The sequence below is a fragment of the Tachyglossus aculeatus genome (genome assembly GCF_015852505.1).
Source record: "Tachyglossus aculeatus isolate mTacAcu1 chromosome 12 unlocalized genomic scaffold, mTacAcu1.pri SUPER_6_unloc_1, whole genome shotgun sequence".
NCBI classification, from domain to species: domain Eukaryota; kingdom Metazoa; phylum Chordata; class Mammalia; order Monotremata; family Tachyglossidae; genus Tachyglossus; species Tachyglossus aculeatus.
This window is the reverse complement of record NW_024044828.1, coordinates 14297654-14322503: the sequence shown is the minus strand read 5'-3', so window position 1 is coordinate 14322503 and position 24850 is coordinate 14297654. Positions and strand designations below refer to the sequence as shown.

General features: G+C 44.5%; 1 protein-coding gene across 1 annotated transcript in view; it reads left to right on the top strand.

The window, feature by feature from the left end:
* Positions 1 to 10174, top strand: part of TAF3 (TATA-box binding protein associated factor 3) — a 129766-nt gene extending 119592 nt beyond the window's left edge. Inside the window, exons 5-7 of the mRNA XM_038741320.1 lie at positions 5127 to 5382; positions 6862 to 6968; positions 8162 to 10174. Coding sequence (XP_038597248.1) covers positions 5127 to 5382; positions 6862 to 6968; positions 8162 to 8276 — 478 coding nt within the window. The 3' untranslated portion in view covers positions 8277 to 10174. The remainder of the gene's footprint in view (positions 1 to 5126; positions 5383 to 6861; positions 6969 to 8161) is intronic.
* The last annotated feature ends 14676 nt before the right edge of the window (positions 10175 to 24850 follow it).

Below are 24850 nucleotides of genomic sequence, written 5' to 3'. Positions count from 1 at the left end.
AATTAGTCCTGCATATATTATTATTTTATAAAGTGATATTCCCCCTCTCAGCAAGAGGAAATAGGTCTGCAAAGATAAGCCTTATCAGAGTAAATATTTCCCTGCCAGATTTTTACTGGCCCAGGCATTTTTGACACCGTCAGCTACTCTGTCCCGACACTTTCCAGAATAAAGCCTGGCACAGGTACTAAAGAACACTGGTCTCTGGCTCTGTTAACAGAGCATTGGTGGGATTGGAACTTAGCTCCCTTCAGCTTTGAGAGAGAGAAGAGGGAAAAGAGGCAGCTTGTACCTAAAACGTCAGCCCTCGTAGAGACACTGGGGACTGTCTGGGGACTGTTGAGCCCTTGCCTGAGCTGGGTGAGGTAGGAATCCAGTCCAAAGAGCTGTGGAACGGAGTCATCATATCTTCCCCTAAGGCTTGATCCCCAGCCTCACCCAACCTTGGCTGAACAGGGGTAAGAAGAGCTAAGGGCTTCCATGCGGGAATAAAAGTGCCCAATATCAGACCTCTCTGACCAATTTGCTCTTCCCAGGCTACCTACCACTCTCAAACCCCATATTCCGCTTGCCTCCCTTTCCCCTGCTACATTCAGAAAGGAAAATTGGCACCTGGGGATGCCTGGATGGCTTTTTGGTGCCCAAGACCAACTCGATCATGCATTTGTTGAACCGGTCTTACATCATCTCCAGAAAACCCAGGATTAAGCCGGACACATTCTTACATCAGACTGACTGCCCTATATTGTGTTCTGCTCATTGGTGTGCGTGCGTATTAATCACCATTGTCTAATCCTCTCAAAGTTGATATAATCTTATTTTTGGTATCTCCACTTATTTACTTGACATACATGATTATAAAGCAGACTTTATGAATCATTTTGTTATTCAAGTAGATTAAATGAATGCCACGTGAAATGGAAGTCCTTATAGAAGGAAAACTAGTCAGAATATTGGCTTAGGTCATCAAGAGTATTTGGATTCTGTGTCTAGCTTTTAAATTATCTCCTCTTTGATGTTGGGCACTTAAGTTCCTAATTGGTAGATAATAATTATGGCATATATGATGTGCTAAGTGCTGGAGTCCCCTTACTGTAGGGGTTCCTCAAGGGTCAGTTCTTGGTCCCCTTCTGTTCTCAATCTACACTCACTCCCTTGGTGAACTCATTCGCTCCCACGACTTCAGCTATCATCTCTACGCTGATGACACCCAAATCTACATGTCTGCCCCTGCTCTCTCTCCCTCCCTTCAGGCTCGTGTCTCCTCCTGCCTTCAAGACATCTCCATCTGGATGTCTGCCCGCCATCTAAAACTCAATATGTCCAAGACTGAACTCCTTATCTTCCCTCCCAAACCCTGCCCTCTCCCTGACTTTCCCATCACTGTTGATGGCACTACCATCCTTCCCGTCTCACAAGCCCGGAACCTTGGTGTCATCCTCGACTCTGCTGTCTCGTTCACCCCTCACATCCAATCCATCACCAAAAACTGCTGCTCTCACCTCCGCAACATCGCCATGATCCGCCCTTTCCTCTCCATCCAAACCGCTACCCTACTGGTTCAATCTCTTATCCTGTCCCGACTGGATTACTGTGTCAGCCTCCTCTCTGATCTCCCATCCTCCTGTCTCTTCCCACTTCAATCTATACTTCATGCTGCTGCCCGGATCATCTTTTTGCAGAGACGCTCTGGACATGTTACTCCCCTCCTCAGAAATCTCCAGTGGCTACCAATCAACCTACGCATCAGGCAAAAACTCCTCACTCTTGGCTTCAAGGCTGTCCATCACCTCTTCCCCTCCTACCTCACCTTCCTTCTTTCCGTCTACAGCCCAGCCCGCACCCTCCACTCCTCTACCGCCGCAGACCTCCTCACTGTGCCTCGTTCTTGCCTGTCCCTCCATCGACCCCCGACCCATGTCCTCCCCCTTCCCCCTGGCCTGGAATGCCCTCCCTCCGCACATCCGCCAAGCTAGCTCTCTTCCTCCCTTCAAAGCCCTACTGAGAGCTCACCTCCTCCAGGAGGCCTTCCCAGACTGAGCTCCCCCATTCCTCTCCCACTCCCCCTGCTCTACCTCCTTCCCTGCCCCACAGCACCTGTATAAATGTTTGTACAGATTTATTACTCTATTTTACTTGTACATATTTACTATTCTATTTATTTTATTTTGTTAATATGTTTTGTTTTGTTGTCTGTCTCCCCCTTCTAGACTGTGAGCCCGCTGTTGGCTAAGGACCATCTCTATATGTTACCAACTTGTACTTCCCAAGCGCTTAGTACAGTGCTCTGCACACAGTAAGCGCTCAATAAATACGGATGAATGAATGAATGAATGAATGGAATAGATTCAAGAGATTGGACATAGACCCTGTTCCACAGGGGGTTCATGAAGTGGGAAAATAATATTGTAAAACCACTTTAAAGATGAAGTAAACAATTTGATACACGTTCAGTTACCCGAGATAACCATGAGGGAAGTGATGCGGTAATTGAAAGAGCAGCTAATAAACACACACACACATGCACACACACACACACGCACACATCTAAGTTGCTTCTTCTGCTCTCTTGTTGACGTGGCTGCAGGCACCAGCCCTAGTCAGGTGGGAGAAATCAAGCAGGTGCCCTGGGGTGGGCTGGAGCCAAGGGTGAAAAAGAAGAAGAGCCTTTGAGTGAACTGGGTGAAGAAGCAGCAACATCCTAGAGATGGAGGAGGGGCGTATCCCCAGAGTTGGTTTGATGAAAGGGGTAGCTGCAGCACCTGGGTGGGAGGTGAGGGAAGCCACCCGGAGTATGACGGGGGCGAGGAGGCACTGCTAATCCGAAGTGCACTGTACAAGCTCTAGGGTGATTGTTTCCCCTCATTCTCGCAATCTGTCTGAGTTGCATTATCTGTCATTTGGGGGCCGGGCAAGCAAAAGAGAATAGCAGTGAGTGTACAAAGCCACATATTTTGGTGTAGATGAATGAGATTCTTATAGTTCAGAGTGGCTTTTTTCCCCCCTCTGTTTTGTTAAACCACATGTGGGCAGGGCTAGTGTTGGCAAACTTTCATTTTTGCCAGGGGAGATGTTGTGGGGTTAAAGGGTAGAACTAGCCACTCCAGTAGTTCTGCTTTCTGAACCACTGTCTTGCTGGAAACGAACCCAGGGAGTACTGGTTTAGGGGTTCATCACCACTCACCCTCCCACTTCCCAGGCTCCATCCAGGGAAGGGGCAGTTTAGAGAATAGAGGTACCAAAGTGGCACATAATTCCATTTGTCGTACTTCCCTGGCCCTCCCTGCCTGGGTCCAAGAAACGGGCCCACTCGACACATTTCCGTTGGCACCAGCCAGGGAGTCAAAGGATTTAGGTTCTAATCCTGGCTCTGCCACTTGTTTGCCTTGGGTAAATCACCTAACTTCTCTCTACCCAGTTACTTCATGTGTAAAGTGGGGATTAAATCCCGGTTCTCCGTCCTACTTAGATCCTGAGTCCCATGTGGAACAGGGACAGTGTCCAACCTGATTATCTTGTAATCTACCCAAATGCTTAGTACAGTGCTTGGCACATAGTAAACACTTAATAAATTACCATTATTGTTGTTGCTGTTTTTATTGTTATTAGGTCTTAGCATTCCCTCACCCCTCCTGTGAGCTGACAATTCTAAGCGAGTGAATATTAGCAGAAATTTAGCTGCCCAACACCACCTGCTTCACCTACCCCAAAACCAGCTCCGTTACTGGGCTGGATGTTTTATTAGTTCATCACTGAAACATAACAGGTTTTCTCGGCTTCCTTTTAATTTAACTTATCTTACCTGATAGATTGAAGCATGCGGATGTGCATCACCTGCCTCATTCTGAAAACCCCAGGAGAAGAACGCCAATGTGCTCTCTGGCAGTTTGCTCTAATCATCAGCGATCAGTTGTGATGCTAAAGAATGTTTTAGCCCACTTGAATGAAGCTTTTAAAACACATGTATTTAAGTATTTAACATCTTCTTTTATAGATAAACACTGGATCTGAATTTAAAATCTCATGGTGTTTTTCAGGTGTAATCACCTGTCTTACTGCATCCTATCACAAAAATCGGTCATTTCAACTAGCTAGGAAAGTAGCTGAAAATGTTTTAACTAGTTAGAGTATTTTCTGCTTAAATTTGTCTCAGCACCAGCCAACTCCCTTACATCCGTTCTTTTTTGAAAAGGGAAGCATTAAATTAGCAGCTATTTGTAACCTTAATTCAAAAACCCTAAAGGATGTGCCCTTCTCTCTTCATAGAGATTAAAGCAAACAATCTGTTTCCTAATCACATAATTAAAGTTCTTCTCTGATACTTTTTCGCATATCAAACATAGTTCTGATTCCTTTGGTGAGCAAGCAACTTCAGTGCTTAAGACTTCTTTTTGTTCCCACTTGAAAATCAGCTGTTGGTGATGGAACAGAATCGGTGTTGCATTTTGCTGTGGGGTTTGCTGTTTAGTGTCGACCTTCACAATAGTCCAATCTGGCAGGTAATAGGCCAGCCCCATGATTGCCCCGTTTTTGCTCCAGTTCCTCTTTCTGGGGCTGCAATGAGAAAGGGGCAGTCAAGGGAGGCCTCGAAGTCTCCAGGCTAACAGTAATCCAGGAGCACCATGGCCAAGCCATCCGACCCCACACTTCCAGCCACCATGGCCACTATTATTACGGAGTTCCTCAGGCGCTGCCACAGAACTCAGAAAGATTGGTGTCGGACCAGGAGTTGTCTCAAACAGTCAATTCCAGTGCCCTCGTCAAGGGCAGAGGGCGGTCAGTACCAGGTCCTCTCCCTCCCTGTGATGAAGAAGCCCCATGTAGAGTCAGGCTAGGTGAGGTGGAAACCTGCCGCCTTTCTCCCAGCAGAAAATCAATGTGCGATTTTCATCATCATCATCAGTATTTACTATGCCCTTGCCCACAAGATGCTTTTACCTCCAAGATGTCTCACAACTGCCCAGAAGTTAGGATTGCCACAAAGCCAAAATTGTCTTTTGCCAGGCGAAATGAATTGGTTAGAGGGATTGTGGTTTCCGAGGGTTTGGGGGTTTTTTGTTTTGCTTTGTTTTCCAAACTGTAACTGTCTCATATTAAATTCTTCTTTTCTTCCCCTGTGTTGGCAGTGTGATCAGCAAAGTGGTTCCAGCACCGGAGGCTAAACCACCTCCCTCTGCGAACAGACCCAAGACGCCACCACCGGCCGCTCCCCCAGCACCTCCACCTGTCCACGTGTCTCCCCCACCAGTGCCTGCACCCCCTCCAGCCCAAGCCGCTGCAGCTCCTGCTTTGATCCCACCTCCATCTCCTGCTGTTCCTGCATCAGGAAGCTCCAAAACCCCTGTCCGGAGTGTGGTAACAGAAACAGTCAGCACTTATGTGGTGCGTGAATTTCACTCTCACTTGAACAAAAACTGCTTTGCAGTGTCTTTGGTTTTTTTGTTTTGTTTTGGTTTGGTTTGGTTTTTAATATTTACTGTGTAATACATTTCAAAATCAGTTCTTGTTGGAGTTAGGCATTTAACAGAATCCCTTTCCCTGAAAGATGTGTAGTATTAGTCCTTAAACCAGTGTGTCCTTCATGAAGGATGGCAGGCAGGCAGAAAGTGGTAAGATTTTATTATTTTAGAGTCAGTGGCGCTTGGAAAAGATGGAAATCCTCCCTATTTAATGCTCTCTAGAGTCTACCTTTTTAAAGGCTAATATTGCTGTGGATTTAAGATCCACGAGCGCAAATGTCTGAGCCAGTTAAATGTAGAAATAACCTTGAATGTTGTTGTCTCCCTCTGCTCAGAATTGTACTGCACATCATGCTGAACATAGCTCAGTTTTACGCTGAACAGAATTGCATGCCCAAATGAAAATATGCAGTATGCATAATGATGATATTTGACCTGTTTGCTTTTAACACAGGGATTGAGCAATTACATCCTCTTAAAACCACAGTGTGCTTAAGTCTTACGCTATGACCCACCGTGAGCAAAACTTGTACCTGAAGCTGCTTGTGTTTTTGAGCAACCTTAAAGGCCAAGAGAGCAAATTCCTGAGTCAGTCTTGGAGATCCCATAGGTCTGGATTCATTCTAACAGATGAAAAGGGCACTCATGGACCCAGGCCTCTATTGAACAACTTCAAATGGCCCACCATCTTCAAATTAATTTCAGTCAAAATGAGAAGATGTTGCAAATACTTGAAATGTATAATCATTTGGCTTTCTTTGCCTTATTTCATTTGTCCTTTGGTAGACTGTACTGAACTGTAAATGTCATAAAGGGAATGGAAAGTTACTTAGTAACAAGTCTTTTATATCCTTGATCTTATCAGCTAGTTCAGGGGAAGGTTTTGGCTAATAAGTAATAAGAAGGTAATACACACATGTTGCCCTGTATATATTAAATCTACGTCTGTGTATCATACAGGGACTTCACATAGTTGAGCAACATAGGCCTCAAAAATATCGGTTTTAATTCTCAAAAGGGTCTGAATTTCTAAAGTCCTTTATGTTTGGCATAGTTTTTTCTGTGGGGGAAAAGAGAGTTCATTGACTTACGGATGTTATTATTCCCACTGATATGTATGAAATGGAATAGATGTCTAAAGTCAGATGGTTTAAAATGCCAAAATTCGTTAGATTTGGACTAATAATTAAGTATTTTGAAGCCATTTCCTCTTTAACATCATAAGAAAACTGTGAATGATAATGCCTTTAGCATATGAGCTTGATGTATTGACTTTCTTGGAAAATGCTGTCTTCAACTGTATTGTACTTTATTGTATTTAAGGTGAAAAAATAATCATTCTCTTTCTCTCCTTCCTTTGTGTCTATACCCTTTCCTCCTCCCCCGACTTGGAAAATCCCAGATCAGAGATGAATGGGGCAATCAAATTTGGATCTGCCCTGGTTGTAACAAACCAGATGATGGTAGTCCAATGATTGGCTGTGATGACTGTGATGACTGGTACCATTGGTAAGTTCTTCAGCCTCTCCTGTCGCGGGTGAACTTTATAATTTGGCTTGATGTTGGCGCTGAGCAGTTTAGAGAGGGAATGCAGTCTACACATAATTAGGGGTAGGATGCCAGGTTTCTTCCTCAACTCTGCCTCCAACAGATTTTGACCAAGAGCATTATAACCTCTCTGAACTTCCAGTTCCCCAAGTCAAGGTGTGAAGGTGGCAGAGATGTCCTGGTAAAACTGTTTTGAAATCCCTAGATGAAAGCACCTATGTATGTATTCGGTATTCAGCATTATTACTGAACATCAGTTGATTATGAAAAGCTAGAATTCTGAAAATGGCCATAATTTGCCAGACTGTTGTTCAGACTAAGCCCCCCCGCCCCCAGACTCGGCCCCCACCTTTTCCTCCCCTCTTCCTCTCCTCATCACCCCTCTCCCTCCCTCTGCCCTACCTCCTTCCCCTCCCCACAGTGCTTGTGTGTATTTGTACATATGTATTACTCTATTTACTCTATTAATGATGTGTATATAGCTATAATTCTATTTATTTTGATGGTATTGACACCCGTCTACTTGTTTTGTTGTCTGTCTCCCCCTTCTAGACTGTGAGCCTGTTGTTGGGTAGGGACCGTCTCTATTGATTGCCGATTTGTACTTCCCAAGCGCTTAGTACAGTGCTCTGCACACAGTAAGCGCTCAATAAATATATTGAATGAATGAATGAATGACATGGTATCGTCAGTAATCTGTGTGATAATGAGTGAAAGGGATAGTCTTAGAATTTGTGCTGGGCAGGGTGGAGTGTGCTTTACTATAATACCTATGATATTATAAAATCCTACTCGGCCAAAAAGGATCTTTTTCTTGACAAAATATTTGAATATTAGAAGCCTGCACTATTTCAATATTAACTAGTCGATTCTGTTAAAAACTTGTTTTGCGGAATTATTTCGGAAATGTAATAAAAACCCAATACTGTGCCTACACCGTTTCACGTGACCTGTTGTTAGGCTAGAGTTCTGGTCAGGTATGCTGTATGCTGGAAATAAGTAAACCATCCTGAACAATGTAGAAAAGAAAGAAAATGGGGCTTGGTAGTAAGTAGTGAACTGAGATGTGGACGTTCTGTGACTTAAAACGGTGCTTGGCACGTAGTAAGGGTTTAACAAATACCATCATCATTATTATTATTATTATTTTGTAGGCCCTGTGTTGGAATCATGGCTGCCCCTCCAGAAGAAATGCAGTGGTTTTGCCCAAAATGTGCCAACAAAAAGAAAGATAAAAAACATAAGAAGAGGAAGCACAGAGCACACTGAAACCCCAGGGCGAGGGGGTCGGAGGTGCACAGTGTCATATCGGGGCTTCTGCCTTGGTAAAGAGATTTGGGGTGATTCTGCCAACTCCTCTATCGTCAGGTGATGAGGATGATGAATCGTGGATGGTTCAGGAATGAGACTACATCGTCTACCCTGGACCTCTGTCTCCTGCCATCGTCCGGCCCCGTGGGAACGATTTGTACTATAATACTGTATCGCTGGTTTCTGTCAGCTAGAGGCACACAAAGTGGAGTGGTAAGAGGGTAAATTCCGCCCAGCCCCGTCTCCTGCCGTTCTGCAGCAACAGGGACAGGTGTTGTAAATAACAAATCATCTTTTTTTCTTTTTGTGATTTTTTTTTTCTTTATTCTCTCGTGAGCCTTTTCCTTACGGTGTCAGATGAGAGGATAAAGTGTAAATTGCCTTGACTGTAATTTAAGACGACATTCTGGAGTGATTTCATTAGTCTGAATACAGTTTTTCAACCTCTTCGCTGCATAGTCAGATAATCACAGCAACCCAGAAGAAAACTCCAGAGTGCTGGTAAATATTTTTGTGAGAAGAATATATGAAGCTTCCCCCCCCACACCCTTGTTTTTAGTACTAACATATATAAACATGTTCAGGCTTTTGTGAAATATCTTCTATTTTTTAAAGAAAAGTTTCTATTGTGTCCGATTTTCTTCTGTGCAAATTGTTTTTGAAGTTTCTGTAATATATTTTATATTATTTGTTGTTTTGTAATTTTGCTCTCCTTTAAGCTCCCCGGTGTCCCTTCTCACCAATTGTACATTTCATCAACATGTGTAAAAACACTTCACATTAAAGATCTTCCCCACTGTAAATACTGAATATTTATGAAATACTTAATGATTTTTTTAAATATTTTGATCAAGTGTTTGATTCTAGCTGTCTATGAAATCCACCGTGATTTCTGCAACAGCTGAGATTGCAAGCACCCACGAGAGCAGAGAGGGGTGATTTTCCCCGTGGTTGGGCCAGTGCAGCCAACCAACAGCACTGTGGGAGGAAAAGGACCCTAGTAGTTGGAAGGATAGCAAGGGAATTTTAATTTGTAGCAGATGATTTGAAATCCTCTGTTTGCAACCCAGTTTCATTTCTGTCAATGTGTCTGTGCTTAAGTTGATTAAAAGGACATAGAGAATCCCATAAAGAGCAAAAAAACAAATCCTTTGGTGTCTTGTGTTTATGGTGTTTCTGTGAACCTTATCATTGACATTGTATTTTGAGAGCAATTGAGTAAACTCTGAGGTGACTCTGTTATTTTTAAAGAAACAATTGCCGGGTAACAGAAAATTTTGCTCCAGTATGAGATATTTCATACGTGCTGTCATATGGATGACTGGGAGGTAATGCAGTACCTGGAATTTAATTTTAGAGCCATAGGGTGAAAGTGGACATTGTTACTTAATTTTGGAATAATCAAAATTTGAGCCATACGATGATAAATATCTTGAATCCTAAGGTACAGACTTTCAATCTTTTGTACAAATATTAATGGAAATTATTTTTAATGCCAAGTAAATGGATATTAGTGTATGAATTAATCATGTTTTAAAAACATATTGCCTGGCTAGGGAACTAGAGTTTTCCTGCTGTGGCTTTTAAATTGCAAATCAGTAGAGGTGCAGTTGGCTTATTAAGAGTGCAGTATTACATTGCCCTCCTTGTTCAATGCCACCCCTTAAAGTTTTTCCATTCCTTCAAAATACCAGAGTAAGCATATTTGCTGAGACTTCTTTTTTTTAATTTGGGATCATTCCATGTTTGAAAACGCCTCTATTCTTTGCAGAATATATTCACACAAATGCAGAAATTTGCTCCTTTTTGGAAGTTCAAAATAAAGATTGCTGGCTGTTTTGTAGAGTGCTTTTCCAGTTTCTTTACGTGCAGTTTTGTTCCTTCAGGCATGGTCAATGTATCTAAAGTTGCCACGTTTAAGTGAGTAGGTCTCGCTACTGAAATCTGAAAGGAAGTGTCTATATAATGTTTTTCCCCAATCCTCCTGACTGAGAGACTTCAGTCCATACTACATTTAAGGAATTTCAATCAGTTTGTTGTCCCTTGCTATTTCATGGTTGCTTTCCTAAATCCAGTTCATGATTTTATAAATGGTCTTTGCAGTAATAAAACCAAAGAATCATTTTCAGGGGGCTGGATAGCTCAAGGGATTAGTAATGGAATACGGAGCCTTTCACCTCAAGGTCACTGAGTTGAATCCAGCCCAGGTCACTAGAGACCAAAAGTCGTTACCATCTTATGGCTGTTCAGTGGCCTGTGTGAAATGAGTTGGTGGTCCCGAGCCTGTAGTGGACAAGTGTCTATGTCGCTAACCAGGGAGAATTTGGGGACTCGCACCTATCTGAGGAAATGTTGAAAGAACTGAACATTTTGCATCTCTTTAAAAAAAGTTTAGTGGGGAAAAAAGTAGCCTTGGCAAATATTTAGTAGAAGCAGTAGTTAAGCACTTTGATAATCACCCCAGCCCCAAGGCATTTACGTACATATCTTTATATTTTACTGTTTTCTCTGTCTGTAATTTATTTTAATGACTGTCTTCCCCTGAGGACTGTAAGCTCCTTGTGGACAGCAATCACACCTACCAACTCTATTGTATTTTCTAAGCAATTACTACAGTGCTGTGTACGCAGTAAGCACTCAGTAAATACCATTGATTGATTCATAGGGATAGCACTTATTAAGCACTGTGTACAGAGCACTGTACTTCAGTAAATACAACTGAATGAACGAATTAGCACTGGAAAAGAATTCATAGCAGGAAAGAGACATAGGATATTTCTTTGAGAGAAACCTTAGGCAGGGTGGGAAGATCCCCTAAGGTTTTGACTCTGGGGGCCCACGCTTTGTTTTGTTTTCTGTCTCCCCCTTCTAGACTGTGAGCCCGTTGTTGGGTAGGGATTGTCTTTATATGTTTCCGACTTGTACTTCCCAAGCACTTAGTACAGTGCTCTGCACACAGTAAGCGCTCAATAAATATGATTGAATGAATGAATGACTAAGGAGAGAGAGAGAGAGAGCAAATTGGGGAACTACCACAATTAAATGATAGCTAAAAATCCTTAGAGAAAATGTTTGATCCATTTTGCTGTTCTTCAGTAAGGTTAGGTGGTTCCCGTAAAATGAGAAATGTAGAAAAGTTTCCACTCGATGAGTGGAGTAGTTTTCCAGTTATAACCAAAATCATGAACTGCTTCAGTTTATTCTGCACTCAGGAAGCCTGTGGCCTTAGCGGTGAGATTTTGAGGAGAAGCCAGTACTAGGTGGGGAAAAATGGCCTGGCTAGTGATTTTATTGGAGGGGATTTAGGGAACCGAGAGAGATGTCTTCTCTCCCAGGTAACTGAGATGTTCTCAGTGTGATAATCTGCCTTCAAACTCTGTGTGTCCCACAAAGCATAATTTCAATGGTTGACAAGGTGTTTCTCTTCTGAAGGTGTCTGTCGTTAAGTACAGTGAGGATCTTTATCCTCCAGCTGATTTGTGATTCCAAATGTCCTGAAAAAAAAAAAAATCAGAGGGTATCAGAGTATTCTGACTTTGTCTGGCTTTTCCAGAGATAAAATATAGTGCATTTCTGCACCGTATCACCTAAACCTTCTTTGTCCTCTTTTCAATAGGACGATTAAACAAAGACCTACTAACCAAATTAAAGTATAAAATGAACACTGAGATATGGAAACCTTGCCAGTAAGAATGCTAATGAATGAAGTTCACTAAAGGCATGCTGGCTAAGTTTTCAATACAAATAGTTTTATGGCCAATCTCTTCAGATCATAGCAGTTTTCTTTAGAAGTTTGTCTTAAAAGTAGATGAGTTTCCTTGACCAAAGAATGAATTAGATAATGTTCTGAATAAAGTCTCTCTCCACAATCGTATCAGTCATTCTATTAGAAAACTATCTATTTCAGTGGGAATCTTAAAGCAACTATTAATCCATGTGTGCAGCCTGATAGAGGACGCTGTAATGGGAGATTTAGGTGTACTGCGGAACAGTTTGTTTCTGGTTTGTTTTAAAGGGGTATTTCATTTAATGATAAAATATTGTGTGCAACTTCTTGACTCTTGGTCACTAGGCACAACTCAGACCTCAACAATGATCTTTACCCCTGTTTAAGATCTGGGGATGCAATCTTAGTTTTTAAACCACAGTTTTTACAATGCTCACCTGGTCTCCAGAGGCCACCAGTCTTTCTCTTTCCTCCAGAACTTGCTATCTGTCTTGTGGTTACAAATTTTTGTTGCAAATCAATGCCTGTAAACAGTATTTTGTTTCATCAAATTATGTATGCAGTTAACACGGTAACTTGTTTCCTCTCTCCTAGTGTTTAATGCAGTCTTTTCCAGAGCCTCAGATTACAGTGAGGCTCGTGCTGATGACAGCTTTGAAATCTTTATGTAGTATTTGCAAGACTATATAGCAGAAATCTCGACTTGACAGTTTTTGATTAATCCACGTTGGCACATTGTATGCTTCTTGTGGGCAGGGGTCAGGTTATCTGTTGTGTTCTCCCAAGTGCTTAGTACAGTACTCAGCATACGGTAGACCACTCAACATTTTTTTTTAATGGCACATTTAAACGCTTACTATGTGCCAGCCACGTACTGAAATAGAAGATAATCAGGTTGGACACAGTCCAACGCACAAGGGGCTCACAGTCCAAGTGTGATTGAACCAAGAGTTAGAATAGACTGGGCTCCGAGATCGAGGCATAATCTTGAGAAGTGTCATAGTCCTGTGCAGTCACTTATTATAGGGCCCTAGAACTACTTATTCGTTTTTTAGTGTATCAGCCTCTTTGAAATTATTTGGCTAATTAAAATTTACACCAAGGATGTCAGTGAAAGCCACCAGCTCAGAGAACCGGAGAGTTCAAGTAAAGGATAGCTGAGGACTCTGAGAACATTGTTGCCCAGTGTAGGTGAAGCACTATCAAGCGAACATGTCTTTGGTCAGTAGGAAATGTTGGTCTAGATCTGCAGAATAGTAATAATAATGCATACAGTTCCCCCAAAACATGTGTTTTTACTACACATTTTGGATAGAAAAGGGACGGCAGAATGAGGAGACAAGACATACTTGTCAGGATAGAGCACAGTGTCAAAAGAAGCACAAATGTGCTGTGTCCACCATAGAGTTCTACAAGAATGCAAGCCCCCCCGTCCCCTTGGCAGTTTTAGGAGAATAGTGGGTACTAATTCAGAGAGTTAGTAACAAGTTATCCAAAGTCTCAGGTAATCAATCAATTGTATTTATTGAGCATTTACTGTGTGCAGGGCACGCACTTTGGAAAGTACAATACAAAAATAAGCATAGTCCCTGCCCACAACAAGTTTGCAGTTTAGAGGGAAGATAGACATTAACATAAATAAATAAATTGCAGATATGTACATAACTGCTGTGGGACTGAGGGAGGGGTGAATAAAAGGTGCAAATCCAAACGCAAAGGTGAAAAAGAAGGGAGTGGGAGAAGAGAAAATGAGGGCTTAGTCCACATTTTGTTGCCTATTATTATTTGAGGTGTTACTTTTGAATCTTCATCCCTCTATCATGGAATCGGCTGGTTTTGTTCATTCTAGACTTCCACGAATGCTTTGCTGCTAAACAGGGCTATTAATCTAGGTCCATGCATGAAAAATTGGGGGCCCATTCAAGGGGTATATAGTAGTCCTTCCTATTTGAGGAAGGCAGCAGTAATGGTGAGTTTCATCTCTCAGCGCATGTGTGGCTAAAAAATCCTACGTGGGACCTACATTCCCATGCCATAATAATAATAATGGCATTTAAGCACTTACTATGTGCCAAGCACAGTGATTGCACATGAAAACGGCTGTCCCTTGTTGTGATGTCATGTTTAACATTTGCATCATCTAGCACGGTCCTCTTTTCCCTCCAGTGCATGAACCATACAGTATAGGGATCAATACTGATCCCTGCCCTCAAGGAACCTTTATAAATCAGTGGTGTTTACTGAGTGCTTACTGTGTGCAAGCACTGTACAAAGTGTTCTTTGGGAGTACAGTACAACAGAATTGGTAGACACGTTCCATGACGAAGTGGATAGAGCACAGGCCTGGGAGTTAGAAGGACCTGGGTTCTAATCCCAGCACTGCCACGTGAATGCTGTGTGAACTTGGACGTCACTTCTGTGCCTCAGTTACCTCATCTGTAAAATGGGAATTAAGATTGTGAGTCCCATGTGGGACATCAACTAATCTAATTATCTTGTATCTACCCAATGCTTAGTACAGTGTCTGGACCATATATTGGTAAGTGCTTAACAGTTACCTTTTTTTAAAAAAGGTGTTTACAGTCTAGAGGAGACAAGTTATATCCATTGTATATTGTTCTCCTGATCTAAGAGTTTAGTCTTGAGTGATGTGATTAAAAAGACATTTGAAAAAGTAATTGGATCAACAGAGGGATGAAGTCAACCCACATATATGCACACAAATAGAATCTGTCTGAATATTCTGTGTGTGGACAGGTACAAGTTGGGAGTCGGGCCCCTGGGGCATCTATAAAGCCAATAGGGATCATTCCATCCCTTCGGTGGTGGTTTGTTTTCCAATGTGTTTTGTGTTCAAATCTCTCTCACTAAAAACTCTTTCTTAGATCAGTTGAGTCTGAATCGGAGTGCTTGAGAACTTTGGGTTGAGCTCGAGAACTCCCAGCTACAAATCTCAGTAAACCCAGACAATATAGTAATTTAATGCAACCATCTGTTGGGAGGGGAGATGGGGGGAGTGGGAAAGGGATCGATTTCAGAATATGGTATAAGAGGTTATGTGCTTCCCCAAACCATTGTGTAATGTTACTATTTGACATTCATCACTTCACCTTTCAGAAGAAAAAAAACTTAAATGTTCATGTCACTCTGCACAAATGTGGGTCATATATATGGACACACAGTCTTTATATCCTAAATACTATATATAAAATGTATGTCTCTGTGAAGGTACATACATACCTACAATTCATATGTGAATTATTGTGGCTTATGATACACTTAGGAAAATAAAAGCTTCCTTAAAAGATTTGCTTTTTTATACACTTGGCAATCGGATTTAAAAACAGAAAGTAGGCAGATTGCAGGCTCCATCTTTCAATAAGTTGTTCATAGCCTAGTACATCCAAAGGGAAGTAAAATGCCACAGTAAGGAAATGCCCAAGCTACTGCCTTTTTCCCCATCCCTTCTGCATCTGTTTAGGTAGGACGACAGCCCCTGTCACCAAAACAAACTCTAGACACGGGTTTGCTTGTCTTTGCTGGCATTGTGTTATCTTTTTCTCTACAAGTGTGGAAAATGGTCTTTCGTATGAAGTGGAGAAATGTCAGAAATTAGACAAACTGTGTGTGAAGCCTCCGGGAAACAGATCACCCTATAAAAAGGAGCTGGAGGAGGTTTGGAAAGCCCTCCTACATTTCAGCATCCTGATGCCTTTGTATTTTTTCCCCACTTTGGTATCAGCTAACCAATAAGGAAAAATTGGATAACATCCGGTCATTAGTCATCATTGAATAAAGCCCAACACCCAAATTCAGGAATATGAAACGTTAAAGGGCCAAGGTGAAGGACACTGTGTAAATGACGAATAATGTAAAATACGATACTAAATACAGAAAATTCCCAGAATCTCCCCTACCTAATCTAATGGAACAACCTAGTGGTTTTCCATTCAGGTAAACGGAAAAGTCTCTTTGCTGCAATTTATCATGAGCCCAGGAATGAACTTCTCCCGGGCAATTAGTGCTCTAGTATCTCTCAGGATCAGCCAGGCATTTAGGTGCAGGCAGACTCAGTAGGTCTCAGCAGCGTTGAGAGTAAAACCCCCACTGTCCTGGAAAGTATCATGTGACCTTTAAGGTCCACCCCCAGTCTGTATTTCTAAGGCTCGCCTGTCCTGAAAGGCTGCCACATGGAAATAAGGTTATCTACCTAGGAAAGACAGCGGGTTGAAGTGAAACCCCTTGGGATGTGAACTTGCGGTTCCAGGGAGTCTAGGTAGCAAAGTCTACTGTTTACACCACCAAGCCACCCCATGTAAAGAATGAAGATTGAGTTATGTAGTTGGATCTGAACCCCCTGAAGTACTTGTATCCCACGCCTAACCCTACAGCACCTTTATGTATATAGCTTCTACCCTACCATCTCCTTCATCTATAACTTATTTTAGTGCCTACCCTCCACCCCCAGTCTGTAAGCCCCTTTTGGGCAGGGATCTTGTCTACCAACTCTTATCGTCCTCTCTCAAACACTTACTACAGTACTCTGCCCACAGTAAGCGTTCAGTAAATGCCATTCGCTGATTGATTGATTTTTTTTTTCACGTAGGACCCAGAAATTAAGCTGAATGGCAATAGCTGTTTCTCATTTTTGTCACATCTTTAGAAATCCTTTTCTCCCTTTGTACTTTGGAACACATTTAACCTGTGACTTTTTCAAATCGTCATTTTTCTACATTTTAAGATTGGATTCTATTTAATATTTTGCACTACCTCGAGCATCACAGCACCCAGGACCTCCATTTGCTGGTGGTAAATCTGGTTAGCTTCACAGGCCCAGTATCGCTTTTTCCATCACAATTGATTAGTCTGGAGGTTAGGGAAGATTGTGTGGTCAGGTCAAACCCCTCCCTCCCCCTTACCTTTCAGGACAGATAAAAATTCAAATGATGGTTTTCAGTGGAAATGGCTGCCTTATTTTAAAAGATTGAATTAGAGATAACATGGAAATGATGATTTCTTTTCAACGGCATGGGAGCCTAGAAAACCAGCCTTGGGAAGCTGCCTTCAGTTTGGTAATTTGTGGTCCTCTGTTAGGTAGGATGTACGCCCAGCCCCACTTCACCATCCCATTGGATTTAGAAATGGGTTTCTCCCATTCATATTTACAACATTTAAGCCACTTGAAGCTGATGTTTATATAGAGAAATAGAGAAAAGTACAAAGAGTAGAGAGGCAGCATAGCCTAGGGGATAGAGCACAGACTGGGAGTCAGAAGGACCTGGGTTCTAATTCCGGCTCTGCCTTTTGTCTGCTCTGCGACCTTGGGTAAGTCACTTCACTTCTCTGTGCCTCAGTTACCTCATTTGTAAAATGGGGATTAAGATTGTGAGCCCCATGTGGGACAGGGACTGTGTCCAAACTGATTATTTCATATCAACCCCAATGCTTAGAGCAGTGCCTGGCACATAGTAAGCACTTAAAAATATTATCAAAAAAATTAAGGGGAAAGGTTTTGCCCTGAGCTTTGAACCCTAAAGCTTCATTCTGGGAGGATTCCGGAATAAGCCAAGGCAGCTGAATTGGCCTAGATGGCTATAGCACACTTGACTATCATGGAGGGCACATTGTATCTTGCGAACAGTACTTGGAACAGTCTGGCTGGGATTCTCAAGGTCTGTGCCACATCCTGGTGAAGACTTGCATGGCAAAATGCAGATTTGCTCACTCCTTTGATTTGGAGCAGAGCATCACCTAAGGAAGGGCTATGGGGAAGGGTGGGTAAGTAGTTGTGGTTTAAAAAAAATTCATAAAATCAATCAATCAATCGTATTTATTGAGCTCTTACTGTGTGCAGAGCACTGTACTAAGCGCTTGGTAAGTACAAGTTGGCAACATATAGAGACGGTCCCTACCCAACAGTGGGCTCAGTCTAGAAGGGGGAGACAGAGAACAAAACCAAACATATTAACAAAATAAAATAAATAGAATAGATATGTACAAGTAAAATAAATAGAGTAATAAATACGTACAAACATATATACAGCTGCTGTGGGGAAGGGAATAAGTTAGATACATAGTGTGGCTCAGTGGGGAGAGCACAGGCTTTGGAGTCAGAGATCGTGGGTTCGAATGCCAGCTCAGATTTAGGGCTCATTTATTGTGTTCAGTGTTTTACAGGTTTTAAAATACGTGTCAGTATTTGTGTGTAAACTTACTGTATGTGTGTATATGCATGTATCTATGTATGCGTCCATGTTCATAGACATCCCAGGCATCTCAAAAATCTGGAAACACCCCTCTCCCCTTCCCCCCAACCCCCCACTTTGCCATAATTGAAAATTGTGGTTCCCCTTCTGGGCACTAAAAGAAAGTTCAGGGATCTGGGGTTATTTAGTGTGACTGGTGGTTGCCATCGGTCATGAAAAGTTAACAAAGACACTCTTCGGTTTATCTATAGGCAGCTAAACAAACATATCTTGCTCTTCTGTTATCTTCTTGTTAACAAAACACTATCAGGATGTTCTAAACATCAGCATTTACTGCACAAGGGCCCTTTATCTAGGATGATATATGGAGAGCCCATCAATTAGTGTAAGGGTTTTAGATACCTGCCATATATTCATGGAAGTGCGCTCCCTCCTTTCTCACAACATTGAACGTCAAGGGATTATTTCGTAAATTATGTCACTGCACATCTTTTGGGCCCAAGATCACCTCTGCTTGAGCAGTTAGCATTTTATCTGGCTGAAACAACCCGTGGTCCTAGCCACACTCTGACTTGGAAATGAAATTAGGTCCAATACCCAGTGTCCCTGTGGGAACAAGAAGACATCGGGACATTTTATGATGGTCTAGAGGGATGGAAGGTTGTTTCCATTTCTCTGCTCAGATAGATGCAAAGCAAACAGACTCTTGAGTTTACAAGTGCATGCCTTCCAACCACCTGGCCAACCAGAAAGATAATCTGAGCTCAATAAACACCAGTTCCCCAGAAATGGAGATCCTCCTCCTTCCTCCTGCTCTCTCCCTATTGCCCCTTCCACTCCTCTCTTCCTCCAGGATATCTCTAGTTGAGTCAGTGAGAACCCCAGAAGTGTGCTTGATTTTCAGGGACCTGATGCCACCTTTTCTGTCAGGGCGGAGCATCCTTGGGTATTTTAAAAAAGCTTCAGCAGGGTGAGGCCATTCACTTCTACTCAAACACACATGGAGCTCAATGCCAGAGAGATCCCACACACATCACTACACAGTGTCCACCAGGCCACAGTCACATAAGCCCCCGAGACATTATGCATCTAACACACTCAGCCTGCCCCACACTTCCAAGACCCTCTGTCAAACACACACACACCATACCACCCCCCACTCCAGGCCAGTCCAGACACTGTCCCCCCTCCATGCCCCCACCCCAAGCTGAGCTATTGATTTCATCTTTCCTGAGCCCTGGGTCTGCAGGCCTTTCCCGCGCAGGGCTATCCAGTGACACAGTTCGCAGCCGAGAACTTGACCTTTTTATTGACTCAGTGAGGGCCACCGCAGCGGGTCAGGACCTCGGCAGGACCCTGGCGTGCTCTTGCCCTGTTCTCTGTCCGGCTTGGGCCCCAGTGCCAGCCCTGGGGGAGGGGGGAATGGGACCTCCCGGGTGGGCGGGAAAGGTGTGGCTGGGGGCGCAGGGGGAAGCTGAACTGGCCTGGAGGGGAGCAGATGGGCAGAAACTCACTCTCCCTCCTTTCCCCCGCATCTTAAACCCAAATTGCGGCCGGCTACAAGCACTTCATGGACGGACCTCTGCTCAGGATCCCGCCCTTGCTAGGCTGCCTTGGGCCCTGGAGGCCTGGATTCCCTCCCCATCCCACCACCTTCAACACATTCATTTATAATAATGAATACTTATGGTGTTAAATGCTCACTATGTGCCAAGCACTGTAGTAAGCACTGGGTTAGATACAAGGTAGTCAGGTTGGACACAGTCCCTGTCCCACATTGGGCTCACAGTCTCAATCCGCATTTTACAGATGAGGTACTGAGACAGAGACGTGACATGACCAAGATCACACAGTAGACAAGTGGCTGAGTGGGAATTAGAACCCAAGACCTCTGACTCCCAAGCTGTGCTTTTTTACCCCTAGGCCATGCTGCTTCCCATCAGGTGTGAATTTATTCATTCAATCGTACTCATTGAGCACTTACTGTGTGCAGAGCACTGTACTAAGCGCTTGGAAAGTATAATGCAGCAATAGAGTCAATCCCTGCTCACAACGGGCTCACAATTTAGAGCCCCACGTCCAGCACACACACACACACAACACTCTCTCTCTGTCTGTCTGTCTGTCTGTCTGACTCTGTGTCACACTCACCCAACACACAGACGTAAGTTGGCATCCCCGGCCTCCCTCCACCCCGTCCAACCCCACGAATCCACGGGCACTCTCACGCATCGATGCCCACACGTGCCCCCTCTAGACTGTAAACCCAGGGTGTGGGCAGGGCTTACCTCTATTGCTGTATTGTACTTTCCCAGCGTTTAGTACAGGGTTCTGTGCACAGCCAGCGCTCAATAAATTCATTCATTCATTCAATCGTATTTATTGAGCACTTACTGTGTGCACAGCACTGTACTAAGCGCTTGGGAAGTACAAGTCGGCAACATGTAGAAACGGTCCCTATCCAACAACGGGCTCACAGTCTAGAAGGGGGAGACAGAAAACAAAACAAAACATATAGACAGGTGTCAAAATCATCAGAACAAATAGAATTAAAGCTATATGCACATCATAAGCACAATGAATAGAATAATAAATATGTACAAGTAAAATAAATAGAGTAATAAATCTGTACATATATATATATATACAGGTGCTGTGGGGAGGAGAAGGAGGTAGGGCGGGAGGGATGGGGAGGAGGAGAGGAAAAAGGCTCAGTCTGGGAAGGCCTCCTGGAGGAGGTGAGCTCTCAGTAGGGCTTGAAAATATGATTGAATAAATACGACTGAATGACCCCTTGCCTCCAGCCGGAGAGGGAGACCCTCCTCCGCAACGCCCCCCGCCCCCCAGCCCGACCATTCATTCATTCAATCATATTTATTGAGCACTCACTGTGTGAAGAGCACTGGACTGAGCACTTGGGAAGTACAATTCAGCACCAAGTAGAGGTAATCCCTGCCCACAACGGGCTGCCACTGGACTGAGCGCTTGGGAAGTACAATTCAGCACCAAGTAGAGACAATCCCTGCCCACAACGGGCTGCCACTGGACTGAGCGCTTGGGAAGTACAATTCAGCACCAAGTAGAGACAATCCCTGCCCACAACGGGCTGCCACTGGACTGAGCGCTTGGGAAGTACAATTCAGCACCAAGTAGAGACAGTCCCTGCCCACAACGGGCTGCCACTGGACTGAGCGCTTGGGAAGTACAATTCAGCACCAAGTAGGGACAATCCCTGCCTACAACGGGCTGCCACTGGATTGAGCGCTTGGGAAGTACAATTCAGCACCAAGTAGAGACAGTCCCTGCCCACAACGGGCTGCCACTGGACTGAGCGCTTGGGAAGTACAATTCAGCACCAAGTAGAGACAGTCCCTGCCCACAACGGGCTGCCACTGGACTGAGCGCTTGGGAAGTACAGTTCAGCACCAAATGGAGACAATCCCTGCCCACAACGGGCTGCCACTGGACTGAGCGCTTGGGAAGTACAATTCAGCACCAAGTAGAGACAGTCCCTGCCCACAACGGGCTGCCACTGGACTGAGCGCTTGGGAAGTACAATTCAGCACCAAGTAGAGACAGTCCCTGCCCACAACGGGCTGCCACTGGACTGAGCGCTTGGGAAGTACAATTCAGCACCAAGTAGAGACAGTCCCTGCCCACAACGGGCTGCCACTGGACTGAGCGCTTGGGAAGTACAATTCAGCACCAAGTAGAGACAATCCTTGCCTACAACGGGCTGCCACTGGATTGAGCGCTTGGGAAGTACAATTCAGCACCAAGAAGAGACAGTCCCTGCCCACAATGGGCTGCCAGTCTACAAGGGGGGAGACGGGCATCCAAACAAGCAAACGGACATCAATAGCAGTCTTCTCCCACCCCCCTTTCCTCGGTGGGGAGCGGGGACGGTGCCAGGCCTCCAGGGGCCAACTGAGCGGCGGTGGCCTGGGGCGCCGGTCCTGCCCAGCGCTGTTAGCTGATCCGGGAGCTTGGGTTGCGCCGCGCCCAGGCCCGGCCGCCCTGGATTTGGGGGGAGGCGGGGGTTCGGCCTCCAGGTCGCCCCAGGCCGGATTACACCTGTTGGCCCGAAAGCCAATCCCCACCTGGAGCCTCGGTGATGGGGCGGGGGGGTGGGGGGGGCGTCTCTCTCCCTCTGCTCCCCTCCCCTCGGAAGCCCCTCTCCCTTTAGGGGCTCCCTCCCCTGGAGACACCCCCCCCCCCCAAACCCCTGTGGAGCCCCACCGTGGCTTAGAAGCAAGAGCACGGGCTTGGAAATCAGAGGTCATGGGTTCTAATCCCGCCTCCGCCACTTAAGAATAATAATAATGGCATTTATTAAGCGCTTACTATGTCAAAGCACTGTTCTAAGCGCTGGGGCGGGGGGTGGGGTAGAAGGTGAACAGGTTGTCCCACGTGAGGCTCGCAATCTTAATCCCCATTGTACAGATGAGGGAACTGAGGCCCAGAGAAGTGAAGTGACTTGCCCAAAGTCACACAGCCGATAACACAGGCGAGGCCTTCCCAGACTGAGCCCCTTCCTTCCTCTCCCCCTCGACCCCCTCTCCATCCCCCACATCTTACCTCCTTCCCTTCCCCACAGCACCTGTATATATGTATATGTGTTTGTACATATTTATTACTCTATTTATTTATTTATTTATTTTACTTGTGCATATCTATTCTATTTATTTTATTTTGTTAGTATGTTTGGTTTTGTTCTCCGTCTCCCCCTTTTAGGCTGTGAGCCCACTGTTGGATAGGGACTGTCTCTATATGTTGCCAACTTGTACTTCCCAAACGCTTAGTACAGTGCTCTGCACACAGTAAGTGCCCAATAAATACAATTGATTGATTGATTGATTAAGTGGCAGAGCCGAGACCTCTGACTCCCAAGCCCGGGCTCTTTCCTCTGAGCCACGCTGCTTCTCTGAGCCACTTGTCAGATGGGTGACTTTGGGCAAGTCACTTCACTTCTCTGGGCCTTGGTGACCTCATCTGTAAAATGGGGATTAAGATTGGGAGCCCCACGTGGGACAACCTGATTACCTTGTATCTACACCAGCGCTAGGAACAGTGCTTGGCACATAGTAAGTGCTTAACAAATAGCATTATTATTATTACTGTATCCATACCAGCGCTAAGAACAGTCATTGGCATATAGTAGGTGCTTAACAAATACCATCATCATTATTATTATTATTATTATTGTATCCACACCAGCTCTTAGAACAGTGCTTGGCACATAGTAGGTGCTTAACAAATACCATCTTTATTAATATTTATTAGTAAGAATGATAATAATAAAAACTGTTGTGGTCAGGGATTGTCTCTCTTTATTGCCTTAGTACAGTGCTCTGCACATAGTAAGCGCTCAATAAATACGATTGATGATGATTGCCGTATTGTACTTTCCAAGCCCTTAGTACAGTGCTCTGCACATAGTAAGTGCTCAATAAATACGATTGAATGAATGAATGAATAATAGTAATAATGGTATTTGTTAAGTGCTTACTGTGTGCCAAGCACTGTTCTATGCTCTGGGGTAGATACAAGGTAATCACGGTGTCCCACGTGGGGCTTGCAATCCCCATTTTACAGATGGGTCACTGAGGCACAGAGAAGTGAAGTGGCTTACCCAAGGTCACTCAGTAGGCAAGTGGCGAAGTCGGGATTAGAACCCAGGTCCTCCAACTCCCAAACCCGTGCGCTTTCCACTAGACCAAGTAGTCGATGTAGGGCCTGTACCCCGCTCTCCCCGCCCCATCACCCCAGCCGAGGGCTTCTCCCCGCCACAGCCTGCCAGCCCTGCCCCGGATTGGAGCTTCCTGGAGGCAGGAGGCTGGATGAGATGACCTCTGGAAGTCCCTTCCAGGCCCAGGTGTGCTCTCCCAAGGCAAAGCGGACCTATAATAATAATAATAATGGCATTTGTTAAACGCTTACTATGTGCACAGCACTATTCTAAGCGCCGGGGGGAATACAAGGTGATCAGGTTGTCCCACGTGGGGCTCACAGTCTTAATCCCCATTTTACAGATGAGGGAACTGAGGCACAGAGAAGTGAAGCGACTTGCCCAAGGTCACACAGCAGACATGTGGCAGAGTCGGGATTAGAACCCATGACTTCTGACTCCCAAGCCCGTGCACTTTCCGCTGAGCCACGCTGCTTCTCGTCTCGTTAATTTGACCCCGGGGGCAGGGGGGTCTCCCAAAGCGGATCATCCTCTGGGAGAAGCAGTGTGGCCTAATAATAATAATGATGACGATGGCATTTATTAAGCGCTTACTATGTGCGAAGCACTGTTCTAAGCACTGGGGAGGATACAAGGTGATGAGGTTGCCCCACAGGGGGCTCACAGTCTTCATCCCCATTTTACAGATGAGGTAACTGAGGCCCAGAGAAGTGAAGTGACTTGCCCAAAGTCACACAGCTGACAAGTGGTGGAGGTGGGATTAGAATCCATGACCTCTGACTCCAAAGCCCGGGCTCTTTCCTCTGAGCCACGCTGCTTCTCTGACAAGAAGAGAAGAACTGCTTCTCTGGCCTAGTGACAAGAGGTCGGGTTTGGGAGTCAGAGGACGTGGATTCTAATTCCTGTTGTC